We start from the raw sequence: 15,181 nt of genomic DNA on the forward strand, positions 1-15,181 counted from the left end.
CTGGGCCAAAAAAACTGTTCAACACCAACAGCATTTCTCAAACAATTGTGGGTATGAGTAGCATTTCTCAAACAAAGTGAATAAAGAAAGGAGCCACAAGAAATCACACCTTACTGTACGACATATCTTATTAGAGCTGTCATTTAGCATATATAAATACTGTACTTCCCAACTTGTATGCACAGAAAAAGGATTACCCATGCTTTTTCCTAGCAAGCTCTTATTTGTGGCAGTTGAGAAGTAACTGTTGGACAGCCACCGGTAGGCCTCAAAGCAGACAAGAGACAAGAGAGCCTTGCTACCACTGGCATGGCCAGCCCAAATCTGCGTGATGTAATGATGCTCAGTTCCTTTGAAGCAACCATACCCGTGTCATAACCTTCTAAATCTGCCTCCGTTATCAGTACAGCATCTCCTGCAGGAAACAAAGGCGCGCTGCTTTTAACCATCTTGCTGAAGTCCTCGACCGCCTGAAAGTAACAAGAACCAGCATTCATCTTAAGATAAAAGCAGTTAGCAAATTACTCTGTTAAATATCTGTTGTAAATTCATTTTAAGCAAAATAGGCCATTTTCATAGCACCATCAAATAAATGCTAACATTTGCAAAATGAATTCCATAGTAAAGTGAAATAGCTTTGTTGCATTTTCCATCAAAATTGAAGGTCATATATAAAGGCAACTCCTATATACATTATACCCCATCAACCATCTAAAAAAAAATTGATTCAAACTGTGCAACCAACAAGATTGGCAATTTCTGATTTCTCAATCTCTTCAACAAGATGGAAAAAACAAGTTTGTGGATAACTGTGTTGACAGAGAAGCATGTCCCCAGATTCTCAGTGATTGATGACTCGTGATATCAATATCAAAAGATAAATATGTGGGGTACTATAGCTAGCACCCTCGATGGTGATAGTGTGCACCCACATCATCTGCTGCAAGGAGCATCAAGAACTCTGATCCAAAACTGAATCTGCATGCTACCTTCTGAGTACGATTTCAGGTTTGTAGAAAGTCTGAGACTTCCTCAAGCCCCAAGAGTGTTGTCCTTTTCCCAACAATAGCCACCACTAGCAAGCAAGCGTCTTGCCATTATAAAGCAGAAATCTATAGCCCCTCAAGATATATAACTTCTTATCCTACGGGCACTACATGTCATTGCCCTTCAGCTTCTGTAGCTTCTTCTCATTCTCCCATTGGCGGCTGTAGGCATCAGAGTGTTATTCCCTTGTACTGCGGGGTACCCATCTTCTTCCTTCCATCCTTTTGACAAGTGTTATTTCCTTATCTTGTGGGGTACCCATCTTCTTCCTTCCATCCTTTTGATTGATGACCTAGTCAGCTTGATGTACAAACGAAAAGGAGCCACACAGCTACCTTTTCATCAACCCAGCTAATCTTCTCCGATCCAGCTGGAGATAATTGTAAATCAGAACTGCCACAACCTATTCTTTTGCTGACCTCAAGTGAAGTTATTGCTCTACATCTGAAAATGATTAACTCTTTGAAGTAAAATATCTTGCCCATGATGTGAATCTCTAGGAAAGTATGGTTTCTTAATTGCATCGGTATCACATGATCCATTAAATATACTAGGCTGGTGGATGACTATCATAAAAGTCCTAATAAAATTAACTATCTAGACAAGTACAATATTTAGTAGTAACTTAGTCCTTATTTCCAAAATCATATAAAGAGGCATCCATTTATCATAAACTGAGGAATCATTGTTGGCAAACGACAAAATAGATAGAGTTGCTCCATCACAATTGACTTCTCGATCACAAGGATTACTTTGGTATATCACTGGTTGGGTTCAGCAACTTGAAACCAGAAGAAGGATTTTAAGGTGTAAACTAGTCCGTATGCCCTACATAACACAAATTATATCCTTGTTATCCATTGCAAGGAGGGCACTAAAACTAAAGCCAGATTACCACCCACTACACTGGTTCAGGAGAATCAGAGGCAAAACCAGGTGATGCATTCATGTGAAATATTTACAGCCCAACAAATAAAATGCTAACCAATAGATGACTGCATCATCGAGGGAATTAGACTTTTGTTTCATTTTTTACCTCTAAAAAATTAAGAAAAGCTAGACTTTTGTATCATTTTTATCTCTTCAAATTTAAGAAAAGCTAAGTTGCATACCCGCCATTGTGAAGGAGCCAGTAGCACCCTTGATCTTCTTGATCTAACATATTCCAGGGCAGCTGCAGGCGTCATATGCTTGTATTTAACCTATGACAATATGTTATGATAAGAACAGAAGTTTTACCAAAGATAATGTCATATAACACACTTTACTCTTGGTTCAGATTTTTAAATTTGACACATAACACAAGCAAATGCAACATATTATATTTCCATGAAAATAAACAAATATTAGATTACCAGATAGCACAAGACAATGGTGGTGCTACGACCCCTTCCAGCTTTACAATGAACATAAGTGGTCCTCCCAGAAGATGCATTTCCTGATAAAAAATTTGATACCTCACATAAATTACAAAGAAATCTCTGTTTATAAGCTTCGATATCAAAACATACCAGCAGACCCATCACAGATAAAAGGAAAAAGTTACCTACAAATTATTCGTCCTTAATGTTTAAAGATATAAGAAAGATCCACTAAAGGTACTTCGAGTTCTAGACTTCTGATTATTGTTATCTGTTGAATTTTCAGTAGAATTATAGCAGAATTTCACAGTTTGCACAGTCATTCCTCCAAAGCATTTTAAGAGTAAGGCTAAAATATTTATATTTGAAGCAAGCAAAATTTAAAAATTCCTATGCAGCCTTTCTCAGGGTCATTATTTGGTGTTTGCACTTTGCACACACCTGTTTAATTTGAACACTGAAGTATAGCATCAATAAAATTCTAAATTGATTTTACAAGAATGAATCTGAAGTGACAAGAAACAAAAAAGATACAGGCATACAAGGAGGTGAAAATAATTGAAAAAATGACATGCACTTCAGTATGTTATATATGAACATTTAGATATGGGTTTCCACGAAGCCTCGGACCACAATATAACCCACCTTTCAAAATCGTTAAAACTGACAGTCAGAGTTCGACCTGAGTCTGAATCATGATAATTATCCTAAAAGTGTATGCATACCAAAATTGATGTGAAGAGTCCAGGTAAGATTATACAGCTGGGATCACAAACCAACCAGCATGAGGGTTTGACTATGGCCAGCACCAGAAACAGCTCTTTTGGTTATATTTTCTAATTTTATGTTATTTTGGGAAAGATTTTTCATCTATATATTTTATTTTAAGTTGTGTTCATAGCCATATTTTGAGTTGTCTTTTGATTGCGTGTCCTATTATAGTTATAGATGGTTATAGGAGAGACCTTAAGTCATTCAGAGTCATATTTCAAGAATTTTAGATGTGTCTTTAAATAGGATTTTGTGGGATTCTTAGATTTTGAACTAGGAAGCTTTTCTCCTGTAAGTGATCCCCATGTAATATTTGTTAACTATATAAATGGAATACTACTGTAATGTATTTATCATATTCAGCAGTAGTAACTTCTCTCTTTTCTCTTTTGCTTACATCCTTGGGATGCCCATTTTTGTTCTAAAATTGGGGAAAATACCCTGAAAGGAAAATCAATCTATTTATTAGTATCATAGTGAAAAAGATCCATTACAACTTGTCACGTATATTTATTTTTCACTACTTCCATTACGAGATATACAATCTCATCTTGGCCTATCCACCATTGCATCATCGTAAATATCAGAAACAGACATCACTTAAAAGGAGAGAAAAAAAGCTTGAAAAAAGCACATAGCCACCACATAATACAAGCTTGAAATAGACATTGCAGGAGATAGACAAATCATAGCAGTTTGAGAGCTAGAAACAACCTAAAACCAATATTGCATTAGTAACAAAATTTGGAGGTGAGAAATAACAAGTTATGCAGGTCAAAGAATCATCACTAGCATATAAGAACATTAAAATATAAGCAAAGCAAGGACAAATTTCATAATATTACTGTGTATGAAATCAACAGCTCGACATATATCCACAAAGGAAGGGGCATAAAGGTAGTCTCTTGTAGGAATCACCAAGTGATCAATTCCATGTGTCTGAAAACCAAACCAGGAAACCAAGTTAAACAACATGTGCAACTTCAATGACTGCAACTTGACTTAATTCTCAATAAAAACCAGGATAAAAGGTTTAACACCTGTCAAAAATGCATAACAAATGCAGAAAAGTTCACTTCAGCATAAGTGAGCCAAAATTGTTGCATGATAGTGAATTCCATTTTAAACAAATTTTATGAAGCTACATGCTGGAAATATTAAGCATGGTGTAGTTAGTGTCGTACTGTTGCAATCACTACAACAAGATGATATGGAAGCTCATAAACTTTACGATCAAAGCAAACAAATATATCTCATTGTTTCACGTCGACTGCAACGAAAGGTAGGTTATTGAATAATGTGAATCCATAAAAACAAGAAACTTGCCTGATATAAGGATGATGGAACCAAAGTCTCATACGGTTCGTTCAATGTAACAACACCCTGAACTCCAAGCTGATGCAACTGTGGAACATCTTTAGGAAATGGAACAGCCCCAAGCAAAAGAAACTGCAAAGGCAAGAAGTACAATCACAAAGTAAACAAGCAAAACTGACTTAACAGTGTATCATTTAGAGGAAGGAAGCAATATGCAAATCCCAAACGTCAAGCAAATTAAGACTTAAAAAGTTAAATACATCTCCACTTGCAGTAGCAACTAAAACTATAAGATCCAGTTTGTCACATGCTTTCAGGAGTTCACAATGACGAAGTGATTATAGAAGTAATTTCTGACAAGAATTTTATCACAAAAAGTTGCTAGGATTATCCAGTTTAATCTGACGAAATCAGAAATATTTCAAGCATGATGTATTGTACTGCACTTGTAACAGATCGATTATTTTCACATATAAGTATTAACCGAACATCTGATGCGCTACTCGATAACCCTGTCAAAAAAAACAAAAAAAGATAGCGGCATACATGTAAAAAAGGAAAGAGACAAAGCTAAACATAACGAAATGAACAATCACCTCGTCTATTTCGTCCCACCAGCGGAATTCAGCCTGGATCTTGTTTCGAAAAACATTGTACAGAAGAGTCGGATAGAATAAAATCCGTGCTCCCGCCCCGACAATAGCCCTCTTCGCCTTGGCCGGCACGATCTCCCGCACGCCGGAATCGCAAGAATCATCAGATCCTCCGTCCTCCAACTCCGTGATCCTCATACCGTCGTTGCCAATTCAAACAAATCGAGAGCGAACCAGAAAATCCTACTCAGACCCCGCCTCCAAAACCGATCACCCTGTTACAAATACTCCGACAGCAAAGGAGACGCAACCCACCGCAGAATCCACCGCGGCAAAGGGCTAGCCGCTCGATGCCACAATAAAGAGATCGAAGCTTGGGTGCTCCAATACCCACCGATTCAAGCGATTTCCACCCCGATCGGGAGCCTCGACGGCGGATACACGAAATCCGATGATTCGGGCAAAGGTTAAAGCACAAGAAGGAACTTCTATTGGGAAACCACGATCTCACCCTCGCAACCCTAAACAGAATCTCCGCCTCGGTGGTGACGAACGCGACCGATCACGAAGTCCACTCCCGTAATAGGATATTGCCGGTGACTCGAGTTTACAAAAAAGTTCCTCAACATATTGGAATTTACGTGTAGACCTTAGCTTGAGATGCACGCCGTAGAAGACGGGATCACGACGGATTTAATCTCTACCGTCCGTAGTGGAGCGGCCCGAGAGCGTTGGCGTCGGAAGCGTGGATGATGACTTGCTGTTGACGATATAAGCGACTATAAAATAATCCACCCGTACGTTTTGCACCCGTCTCATCTGCCTTGTGTTCGTGGGAGGGGCAGGCCCACGAATCCCCACTGCTTTGGCCAGTAAGAAGGCGGGTACTCAGGAAAACGGGAGGTCTATGTTTTTGAACAAAATAAATGGCAGGAAGTGGAGATAAGTCCAATTATCGGGCCACAGGATAAGGAACTGTGGGCCCAAGTTTGGGTTCTCGAGACCATGACATATTGAGGTGACGACGTGGACCAATTAATTAATAAAAGAATGACCCGAGAGATACCTCATCTCTAATGCATTTTTAATGGAATAATTGAGCTGAAATGAGCCAATTCTAAGGAATTTTACTCATTAAATATTTAGCCAATTACAAATTTGAACTATTTGATAAGATGTTTAGGTCAAACTATTTCTGACATTTTTCAACATGGCCCACCAACCACTTGATGGAAACACAAAACAAAAGAATGTGGTTCTCCTTACTCCACGCCATGTGATTCAAGGATAGCTCTAATCTTAGTTCTTTTCCATTTTGGATGATGACAGGGGGGTGTCGAGGGAACCATGATATATATATATATATATATATATATATATATATATATATATATATATATATATATATATATATATATATATATATATATATATAGGAACACATGTTATATTAGTATTTATAGAGGGCAAATATGTCATTTTAAAACTGCAAAGATAGACATGTAAATAGTCAGTAGTTGACATGTCAAAACATCCAGAATCATGTCTTAGAAAACCATCAATTGGCGTTGTGGAATACAATTCAGAAAGACTTTCCCATACAAAAAAGGCACATGAGTTTGACCAATGCCCAAAGAAGCACTGCAGATTATATACATCAATCGACGTAGTACATGGGATTAGGGAGTTTGAAGGATCTCTTGGCTAACGGCAAACCCAACAAATCACTCCACTGATCCCCCGAGCTGCCATGGATCCTGAATCCTTGCGCTTCCAAGTCCGCCCGCCTTTCTGATTTATATACCAGCGCAGGCTTTCCAAGGTCAGAGGTTTGCCTGTTTCATCATTTCACCATCTATTAGCAGATACATAAAAAATCCATGTACGTTACAGTGCAAATAAATGTGTGTTCTAGAAATCCTTTATGACGATTTAGGAGATCAAGGAACGTTTGAAGAAAAAAAGATCTTACACCAATGATCGTAGTAAACTAAAAATAATGGATCAGCACTGTTGTTTATGCTCTAAATTGGATTTCAGTGTTATTTTGACTACTAGCGGTGATGGAGAAAGCTAAATAAGATCCAGGCATTCAAGTATATGCGATAAAAACTCCATATTTGCATTTATAGAAGATATATAGACTACACACTTGAGTGGGTCAAGTACTTTAGCACAATTAGCCACACATGCAGAAGCGGAAGGTTGGTTTAAATTTCCACACTCTCACAGGAATTTAAATATGGGACTTATTAAGAAAAATACATGAAATATGGTATCCAGACAACTATAATTCATGGTCTAAAATAAAAACGTTTATGTGAAGAATTCCTGCTTATGCTAGTTTAGGTATAACTAGATAATTAAAAATAATGCAAATTTAACATAGGAAGAAGTCTTTCTAGAAAACCGAAAACACAGCTAAAAAAGTTAATTGTGTGCAGAATCTGAAATTAACCAGTTTTCTGTTTGTTAAAATTTTCAACCCCATGAACAAGTTTTCCATCTTGTCAATGAGGTAGGAGGCCTCATGGCTTTCAAGAACTTTATTGTCTGTGGCAACTCCTGGAAAATGTACAACAACCATTCATGCTGACCAACTCACAAAACCAGAGTTTGGCTTGATCTAATCGAAAAGCAATCCATACAGCAGCGCTCAACTTGCAAAAACAGACTTGTTTTCTTATGTCTGATCCATGCAATCTTATTATATTACTGAAACAGACTCTCAGCAGAAAGAGCTTGACATGTCAAACATGACAATGCATAAATCAGGGTTCAAATTTTCTAGGGCAGAAATGTTGCTGATGATGATTCATCTGGCTAAATGTAACCCATTAACCACTGATGCCTTGGATTCTATTAAATTAAAAAATGACAGGTTTTAGACAAACAAGGCAGCGGAAAAACAAAGTGGATGAACGGCTAAAAGGGCACTAAAGGAACAGAGATATATTTGCCTAGATATGAAGCTAGCGTGCGAAAATAGTTCTTAATATGATCCAAGAGTCAGAGGTATTGATTGATAGATGATCTTCTGTTGAAAATGTTTAATAAAAAGTGTATTTTGAATTGAAATGAGAAAAAAATGAAGGCATCCGTATGAGACGTGATTTGGATTGCCTCGACCTGATTTTGAGGCCTGGATTTCAAGGTATCCGTAAATGCATTTGTAATTTTGTGTCCGTAATGCTCAAGTTAGATGCTCAGTGCTCCCATTACACAGCAATAGCATTTGAGGCAGCATGCAGAAAGAATAACATAGAAATTTAGAAACAAGCAAGTGATAGCATTTAGTTATGATGTTCAATTCATTTTCTAGTCACACCGATGTGATAACAAGTTCATATGCTATAGAAAATGGTACGAAAAAACAGGTTGAATTCCAGAAATTTGAACATCTTGTGAGTTTTTCATCACATACAGGGTTGTTTCAGCATATGGTGATTCCCTAGAGTGAAGCTTCAGACCTCATATCTATTGCATGTTTAATCTCTTAATCATTATTGCAGCAAGTGGAAACTCATGGAAAAATAAATCTAGTTATAACATACTTTTATGTGGATAAATCTTGCCAAAGGGGAAACAGGAAAAGTAGGAAAAACCACTTAACAAGTCAAACTATAGATGTCAGAAAATTAACATTGAGCAGCAACCAAACTCTTTACAGGAATGCTCAATGGCAACCTAACTAAATTCATCAACAATTAGATTTGAAAAAAAAAAAAAAGAATGAGTTTGCAAATAGTTGGTTTGCACTGACCAAAGCATTTTTACTGTTATTATTGTGCTTATGTGGAATGAAATACAGTACCAACTGTTCAAAGCAAAGGTATAGGAAGTAAATGCACCTCAAAATAAGTGTAATCCAGGAATGATAACCAGCATACAGTAGATTATTCTCAGTGGAATTTCTTTGGTTCTCGCTTCGACCGGTCAGAAGTACCATCTGAAATCCAAGCCCAATAAGCTCCTCGTACAACCTTAGACTTGCTGGTAAAGCTGGTGCCCTCGCCAAGTCCACCCATTCATCAAATGAAGTTTCATTGAAAACCTCAGATCTAAAAAGTATTGACAAAGCATAAGAACTAAGTCAACTGAACTATAAACTGCAGAGTAGTTAAAAGTGAAAAATGAACAAACTCTTCAGGTACTGAATATATATAAGAAAACATATAATTTGCATATTACAATTACAACTAATATAATTCATCGTACTAAAATTTAGATACCAAACTTCTGCATACATGATTTGCAAACCACTACAAACGTTCGAGATAAGTCTTTCATCAACAATTCTCTTTGCTGTTTACAACATTGCCCGCTGACATGTTGCATAATTGTGATGCAGCAGTCACATGTAATCTAGTAGGCCAATGTCTTTTATGAAGTATGCCTAGGCCCTAATGCTTAAATTCAAGATAACAGTAGTGGACTATGAAATTCTTAGATACATATTCATTCTTTCATAGTTCACATTAGGTTCGATGTGTACACCCCTAATTCCTTCTCTATTCAGGTAATCAAAGTGCATGATGTCGGACTCGTTATTCTGGGCATCGGAGCGTCACCATGGTAGCCTTTTCCTCTGGGTCTACTCAGAACAACCCACCATCAAGATTACTATAACCTATTCGATTGGCTAATCAGTTTAAACTGAACCAAGTAGGGTCAGATAGCATGGCTAGACCTGACATATATAACGATAGAGCTGTACCGATACCAATTTAAGGCTCAAGCCTTATCATTAGTCTAAACCTATTTCTTCGATTGGTCCACGGTAATCTAAACCTTGAAAATTATTTGCTTGTCGAATTGCAATTGTTAGCTGCACCACCATCTAAACTAAAGCATAACAACAGATCATCATCGTCTTTATCTTCTTCACTTCAAACTTATTTGCATTCGTGGAAGCAGTTGACTTTCGTGAATTAAATGAGCTCCGCATCCACTCCCATATAAAATGGGGGGAACATCCTAGCGTAACCAACAACCAAATAAGGAGCATTGGTACCAAGTAGCTTCCGAGCCATTAGATTATTGGCAAACACAAACGTGCTGGTTATAAAATGAAAACCACATCACATCCAAGAACAGCCCATGCTTTCGACTAATATAAGATGAATCTTGACACGGACTGATCTCCGTTCTCAACGAGAGAGGCATCGAGATGCAAATTAATTAGCAGAATTTAACCCTTTTTTTAGGGATTAAAGGAAAAGTTCATCTAAATGGAACAGGAAGGGAATTACCCGTATCCGTTGATGGCGTAATACGGGACGTTGGAAAGCAGCGTCTCGTCGATGTCAAAGATCCAGACGTCTTTCCCATCGCCGGCGATCGGGACAGTCTCGGCGAAGGACAGTGACTCGCTGGAGATCACGTCGAAATCCGACGCGTAGCGATCCCCGTTCACGTAGTCCTCTACGAATTTGAGGCATTTCTGAGGGATAGTCCGCCAATACCCGGCGTCGTTGGTCTCCACCGACAGCCTCCAGCTATCGCAGAAAAGGCGATCGGCGACTCCTTCGCCGTCGGTGGAGCGGCCGGGGGCGGGGTCTTCGGGGACGGCGCGGAGGAGGGAGTGGAAGGGAGCGGCGGAGGCGACAACGGAGAGGGCGAGGAGGAGGAGGAGAAGCGATCGGAAGAGCCCCATCGGGGAACAACAACGCCAACCCGAACCCGAACCCGAACCCAAACCCAGCTGAGACGGATTCGATCTGGAGCTCTCCGACCGATGACTTACTCTCCGACCTTTCTCGCTTTTATTTTATACGGAGAGGAAAAAGAGGATGGGATGGACAGCATTTGCTTAAATAAAAATAAATAAATAAGATTATAAATAATAAAATGGCGGGACAGAAAAGTGATAGCTGAGTTGTCCATCTTCTTCATCAACGTGCAAATCGTGATCTAAAAGTGGTCGAGAACGAGGAGGACCAAAAAGCTATAATCATGATTGGTCATAGATCTATTGTGACATTGTTGTGGTACGATCTGATCCCAAACATCTGCCGATCATGCGAGCTACAACGTAAGACATCAAATCGGTAGCGATGGCTATGTTAAGTTGATTAACAATGATGAAGCCGAGGGAAGTGTTTGGACTTCTACTTACCGCGTTATAGCTCTTGGTTGGATCAAATCATATCACGATGGTTCTTAGAATCCTAAATGTGATGGTGGTACTCTCTTTTTTTTCATATTATGAATCCTCTATCAAGCGGGACAACAAATATTGTAAGGCCATCAGCCATGGTGGATCAATCCAAAAAGGTGTCAATCACATAGTGCAATGGATGGGTAAGCACACGTCGGTCAGGTAGTTGGAGGGCAATACAACAACTCAATCCTAAACGTCATAGATTTGTCTGCTGATGTTGTGATGGAGTCAAAGGGGGCTTTGGCATCGTCATTTGCGATAGCGGGTTCTTTTGTATGAGTCAATCCGATTAGTTCACTATCGAAAGTGTAAGTTCTTTTTTATGACTCCTCTTTATTGTCAGGATAGTTGATATAAAGAGTTTGTTGGGGAGATATGGTAAAATCAAGTAAAAGAATGTGATTCTCTTAATTGTTGAATCATCTCTTAGTCGCATCTCCATATGACACCAAGGAGTTCTACACAATTGGTTTGTGTCAAATGTCTCGACTCAATTTTTTGAATATATAAATCAGTGAAAGATGAAAAAAGGAAGATAAGAATATAAGCAATGTAAACGAAAAAATGTATGGTTTTTACTCATCTCCTTTGTGTTGGTTTATGACCTGATTTTTAATATTTTGGTGTCGAGCAACATAGAAGCTTTTATCATGTACGGTGAAAGTATTAATAAGGACAACTTCTTAACGAATTGTTGAGATGTATTTGGATTAACTCCCTTACCGTTTTTTTGTTAGATAAGGAATGATCTCCCGACTGTTCGTAGAAAAAGATTGATGAAATCGTATAATATTATCATTAATACGAAGATATAATTTCTACTAAAATATCAGTTGGGAGATACACTGTCAGTCATTAATACGATATAATTTTTTGGATTATAATATTAGTATCAGTAAGGAGGATGGGCATTTTGAAAAGTCAGGACAGGCAATAAATCTCTGCTGACGGCTGGAGAGAGTTAACAGTATCAAACTTTTCCATAGCAATAATATAATATAATATAATATATCAACCATGTGGGCCGTCACAGACGAAGAACTTTCCAAAAGACAGCCAGCCTTTTCTATATGATGCACTGATTAATGAAGAGCAACCTTCCGGTCTACGCCGCTTATGGGAGCGTGGTATATTCCAAAAGCCAAGAAACTACCGGGAAGCAGGGGACGGAGGTGAGGGTCCCAAGGTCAGAGTGTTTGACTTTTCAGCCCATGCGGGAGAGACTTAGATATGGATCGACGCAAAAGTCTTACAGGGAATGATAATTCCCGGGAGAGTTTTAATGCGAGAGCGATGGTCTAAATGAAATATCGTTACTTTGCAATTTAGTTTCCTTGTCTGCTCTCATTTTGTGACTGGATCCAACATCCTACAAGTTGCTCTCGAACTTGTCTACTGTTCCCTGTCGTAGAAGAGTAACATCAGCCGCCGTGGTCAAGATTATATACAACTCCATTCTTTTAACTACAGCCACAGAAGTCTCTGCAAGTAAATTCTTCGAGTTATTTCTCACGACAGCACAGTGCATGATCTCATCTCTCTCTCTCTCTCTCTCTATTGAAGTCGGTAGAGTGGGCAGGCCAACGATCAGAGAGAGAGAGAGAAAACAGAGGGGAGTGATGTCTTTACTGTGATATGATCGAGATCTATGTCCAGATCTGTTTACGTTTTATGTTAGACAAGTGGTCATGGATGGAAGATGAGATATTATATAACGTGGATAACAGAGGATCAAAGACGAGGCGGCTGACTAAAGTGATGGCTTCGACAAGTGCAATGCGTGACCGAAGGTTCTTCGAAATTGATTCGCTGACATGTGTGCATGCAAGAAAAAGGCGGCATCTGACAAATTAATGTTCCTTCTCCTTCGGAAAAGCAACCGATCAAGAGATGTGCTGAAGAAGCTATGAGAACTTCTCGAAATTGTAGAAACAGGTGAACATATATATGGCAAAAGCTTTTTCGCTTTGAGCTCACGCGAGTTTGATGACCTCAGTTGGAACAGTCGAAAGAGTCTTGCCGACGCTCATCTGCTCTTCGCATCACCGATCGATGACAAAAGAAACACGTTTATAAGATGTAATTACTCGATTAATACTCCTGTTTTGTTTATGTAACAGGAAGGTGTCATCATGCGTCTGCGTATCTCATCAGCGATGTCAAGAGCAAGATCGAGTGCAACATAATTCTTTTGAACAATATAGATGGCCACAGATCTGGATGACCTATGAAGGAGGGGAGTATAGATAATACAAGATCAAGTTTAGCAACATGATGGTGTCCGGGCAGCTAATGCCGCTGTTAGTCTGCCGTAAATTCCTTCTTTATGATGCACGGGCTTTCGACGGGAAAAGCCAGAACACAATACTCTGCTGGAACGTAGTAGCACGAGGGCTACGTGACCTGCGATCTGGTTTCGGTATCGAAGAATGAGGCGTCAGAGGAACTAGTCAAGAATTCCATGGGGACTTGGCCACCAAACTCCAGGAAGAACTCATCGGTATCACCCGATCCATTAGTCCACCAGTCGGAATAGAGGCTTCCGTCGTCCACGGTAACCAGAGAGGAAGCGTCGGACGCATTTAGCTGAACCCTGGGGGGGCCAGCGAGTCCTGCGACCACCGGAGGAGAATCGTAGCGACCGAAGCCAAGTCCAGTGTCGGTCGTTGCTGACGCTGGAGGACTTGGGACGACAGGTTTCAGAAAGTCATCGCAGGTGTATGTTTCGTCCTTTACGATTGGGATGACTACAGGAGATGTCGATGGCGGTGGCGGTCTAGGAAAGTCATTGATTCGGTCGACGATGGTGTCGATGGAGGTGGTGTTGTTTGAGCTGGGTGCTTGAGCTGCCACCATCGCCATCGTCCTCCTCTTCTTCAGCTTAGTGTTCCAGTAGTTCTTGATATCGTTATCGGTTCTGCCCGGCAACTGCGAAGCTATAACGGACCACCTAGTAGAGATTAATGAGTTGCCAAGAAGCGCTCAAGAAAGTGGAAACACGGAAACCGAGTCATAATTTAGAGGAAGAGGAAAGGAGAAAAGTCGAAGATGCCTGCTTCCGATGTTGTTGTAGAGACCGCAAATGATGTCGTCCTCTTCCTCGGTGAAACCTCCGTGCTTGATGTCGGGCCTGAGGTAATTGAGCCACCTCAAGCGGCAGCTTTTGCCGCAACGTTTGAGACCTGAGAGTTGTGGGTTTCCGTTTGTTCGAACCGAACCCAAGAATCAGAGAAATAGATGGAGGAATATGAGCAAATTCACGATAAAATCTGGTAAACCAAGAGATGTATTTGCCATTGGTGATTTCATATCTAAAGTAGCCAAAGAGAGCAGCAGACACAGTGGATGGGTTAAATGCTGAAAGGGCAGGGCGGTGAGGAACCTGCTTTCTGGGGCAAGGCAATCCAGTTTCCACCGGTTCCATGACCCTCTATATACTTCTTGAGAACCATGTCCTCCTCCGGAGACCATGGCCCTCTCTTCACCTGCGCCTTGTCGCAGCACGGAGTTCTGCCCATCACCTCACCTGCCACCAGAACCGACAGAGAAGCAGACCCAAGCTCGCCTCCGGCCGGAAACAGAAGACGAGTGGTGAAGAGATTAGCAAACAGCGGCTGCTCTGATCTGGTCTGGTCTGAACTGTGAGAGGATGGTAACTAAATGAAGACAAGGTAGGCATCGTTGGTCCACGTCCGTGGTGAAGAAAAAGAGACAGGATTTACGTGGACCCAGTCAACGCTGTGGAAGGATGGATGCACACCGCGGTGATCAAAGATTAATGTTTTTGAATTTCGAAATCATAGGTTAAAGAGTACAACGAGGGGAGGGAGAACGGTGTGGAAGATGAGAGAGTCCATCAAGTTGGTTGATGTGTTAATTAAGTCCCCTTATTACTCTTTGTCATGTCCTGCATCTTTTTTGCTCCCTTG

The 15,181-nt window shown here is 40.0% G+C and overlaps 3 protein-coding genes across 3 annotated transcripts; all 3 read right to left on the reverse strand.

Annotated features, from left to right (window-relative positions):
• Window positions 1-54: 54 nt before the first annotated feature.
• On the reverse strand, window positions 55-5,702 carry LOC103996227 (phosphatidylglycerophosphate phosphatase PTPMT2). The gene is made up of 6 exons (XM_009417095.3): window positions 5,093-5,702; window positions 4,506-4,628; window positions 4,025-4,118; window positions 2,403-2,485; window positions 2,160-2,249; window positions 55-470 (listed from the first exon to the last, which is right to left on the reverse strand). Exons 1-6 carry the CDS (start codon window positions 5,285-5,287, stop codon window positions 210-212), a joined length of 846 nt encoding a protein of 281 aa, XP_009415370.2. The 5' UTR covers window positions 5,288-5,702; the 3' UTR covers window positions 55-209.
• Window positions 5,703-6,622: 920 nt separating this feature from the next.
• LOC103996226 (acid phosphatase 1) lies at window positions 6,623-10,843 on the reverse strand. Its single transcript, XM_009417094.3, has 3 exons — window positions 10,342-10,843; window positions 8,941-9,150; window positions 6,623-6,924 (listed from the first exon to the last, which is right to left on the reverse strand). Exons 1-3 carry the CDS (start codon window positions 10,743-10,745, stop codon window positions 6,747-6,749), a joined length of 792 nt encoding a protein of 263 aa, XP_009415369.2. The 5' UTR covers window positions 10,746-10,843; the 3' UTR covers window positions 6,623-6,746.
• A 2,580-nt stretch (window positions 10,844-13,423) lies between these two features.
• LOC135588303 (transcription factor RAX2-like) lies at window positions 13,424-14,921 on the reverse strand. The gene is made up of 3 exons (XM_065080365.1): window positions 14,635-14,921; window positions 14,305-14,434; window positions 13,424-14,202 (listed from the first exon to the last, which is right to left on the reverse strand). Exons 1-3 carry the CDS (start codon window positions 14,768-14,770, stop codon window positions 13,647-13,649), a joined length of 822 nt encoding a protein of 273 aa, XP_064936437.1. The 5' UTR covers window positions 14,771-14,921; the 3' UTR covers window positions 13,424-13,646.
• Between the last annotated feature and the right edge of the window lie 260 nt (window positions 14,922-15,181).

This window comes from Musa acuminata, chromosome BXJ1-8 (assembly GCF_036884655.1).
Source record: "Musa acuminata AAA Group cultivar baxijiao chromosome BXJ1-8, Cavendish_Baxijiao_AAA, whole genome shotgun sequence".
Classification (NCBI taxonomy): domain Eukaryota; kingdom Viridiplantae; phylum Streptophyta; class Magnoliopsida; order Zingiberales; family Musaceae; genus Musa; species Musa acuminata.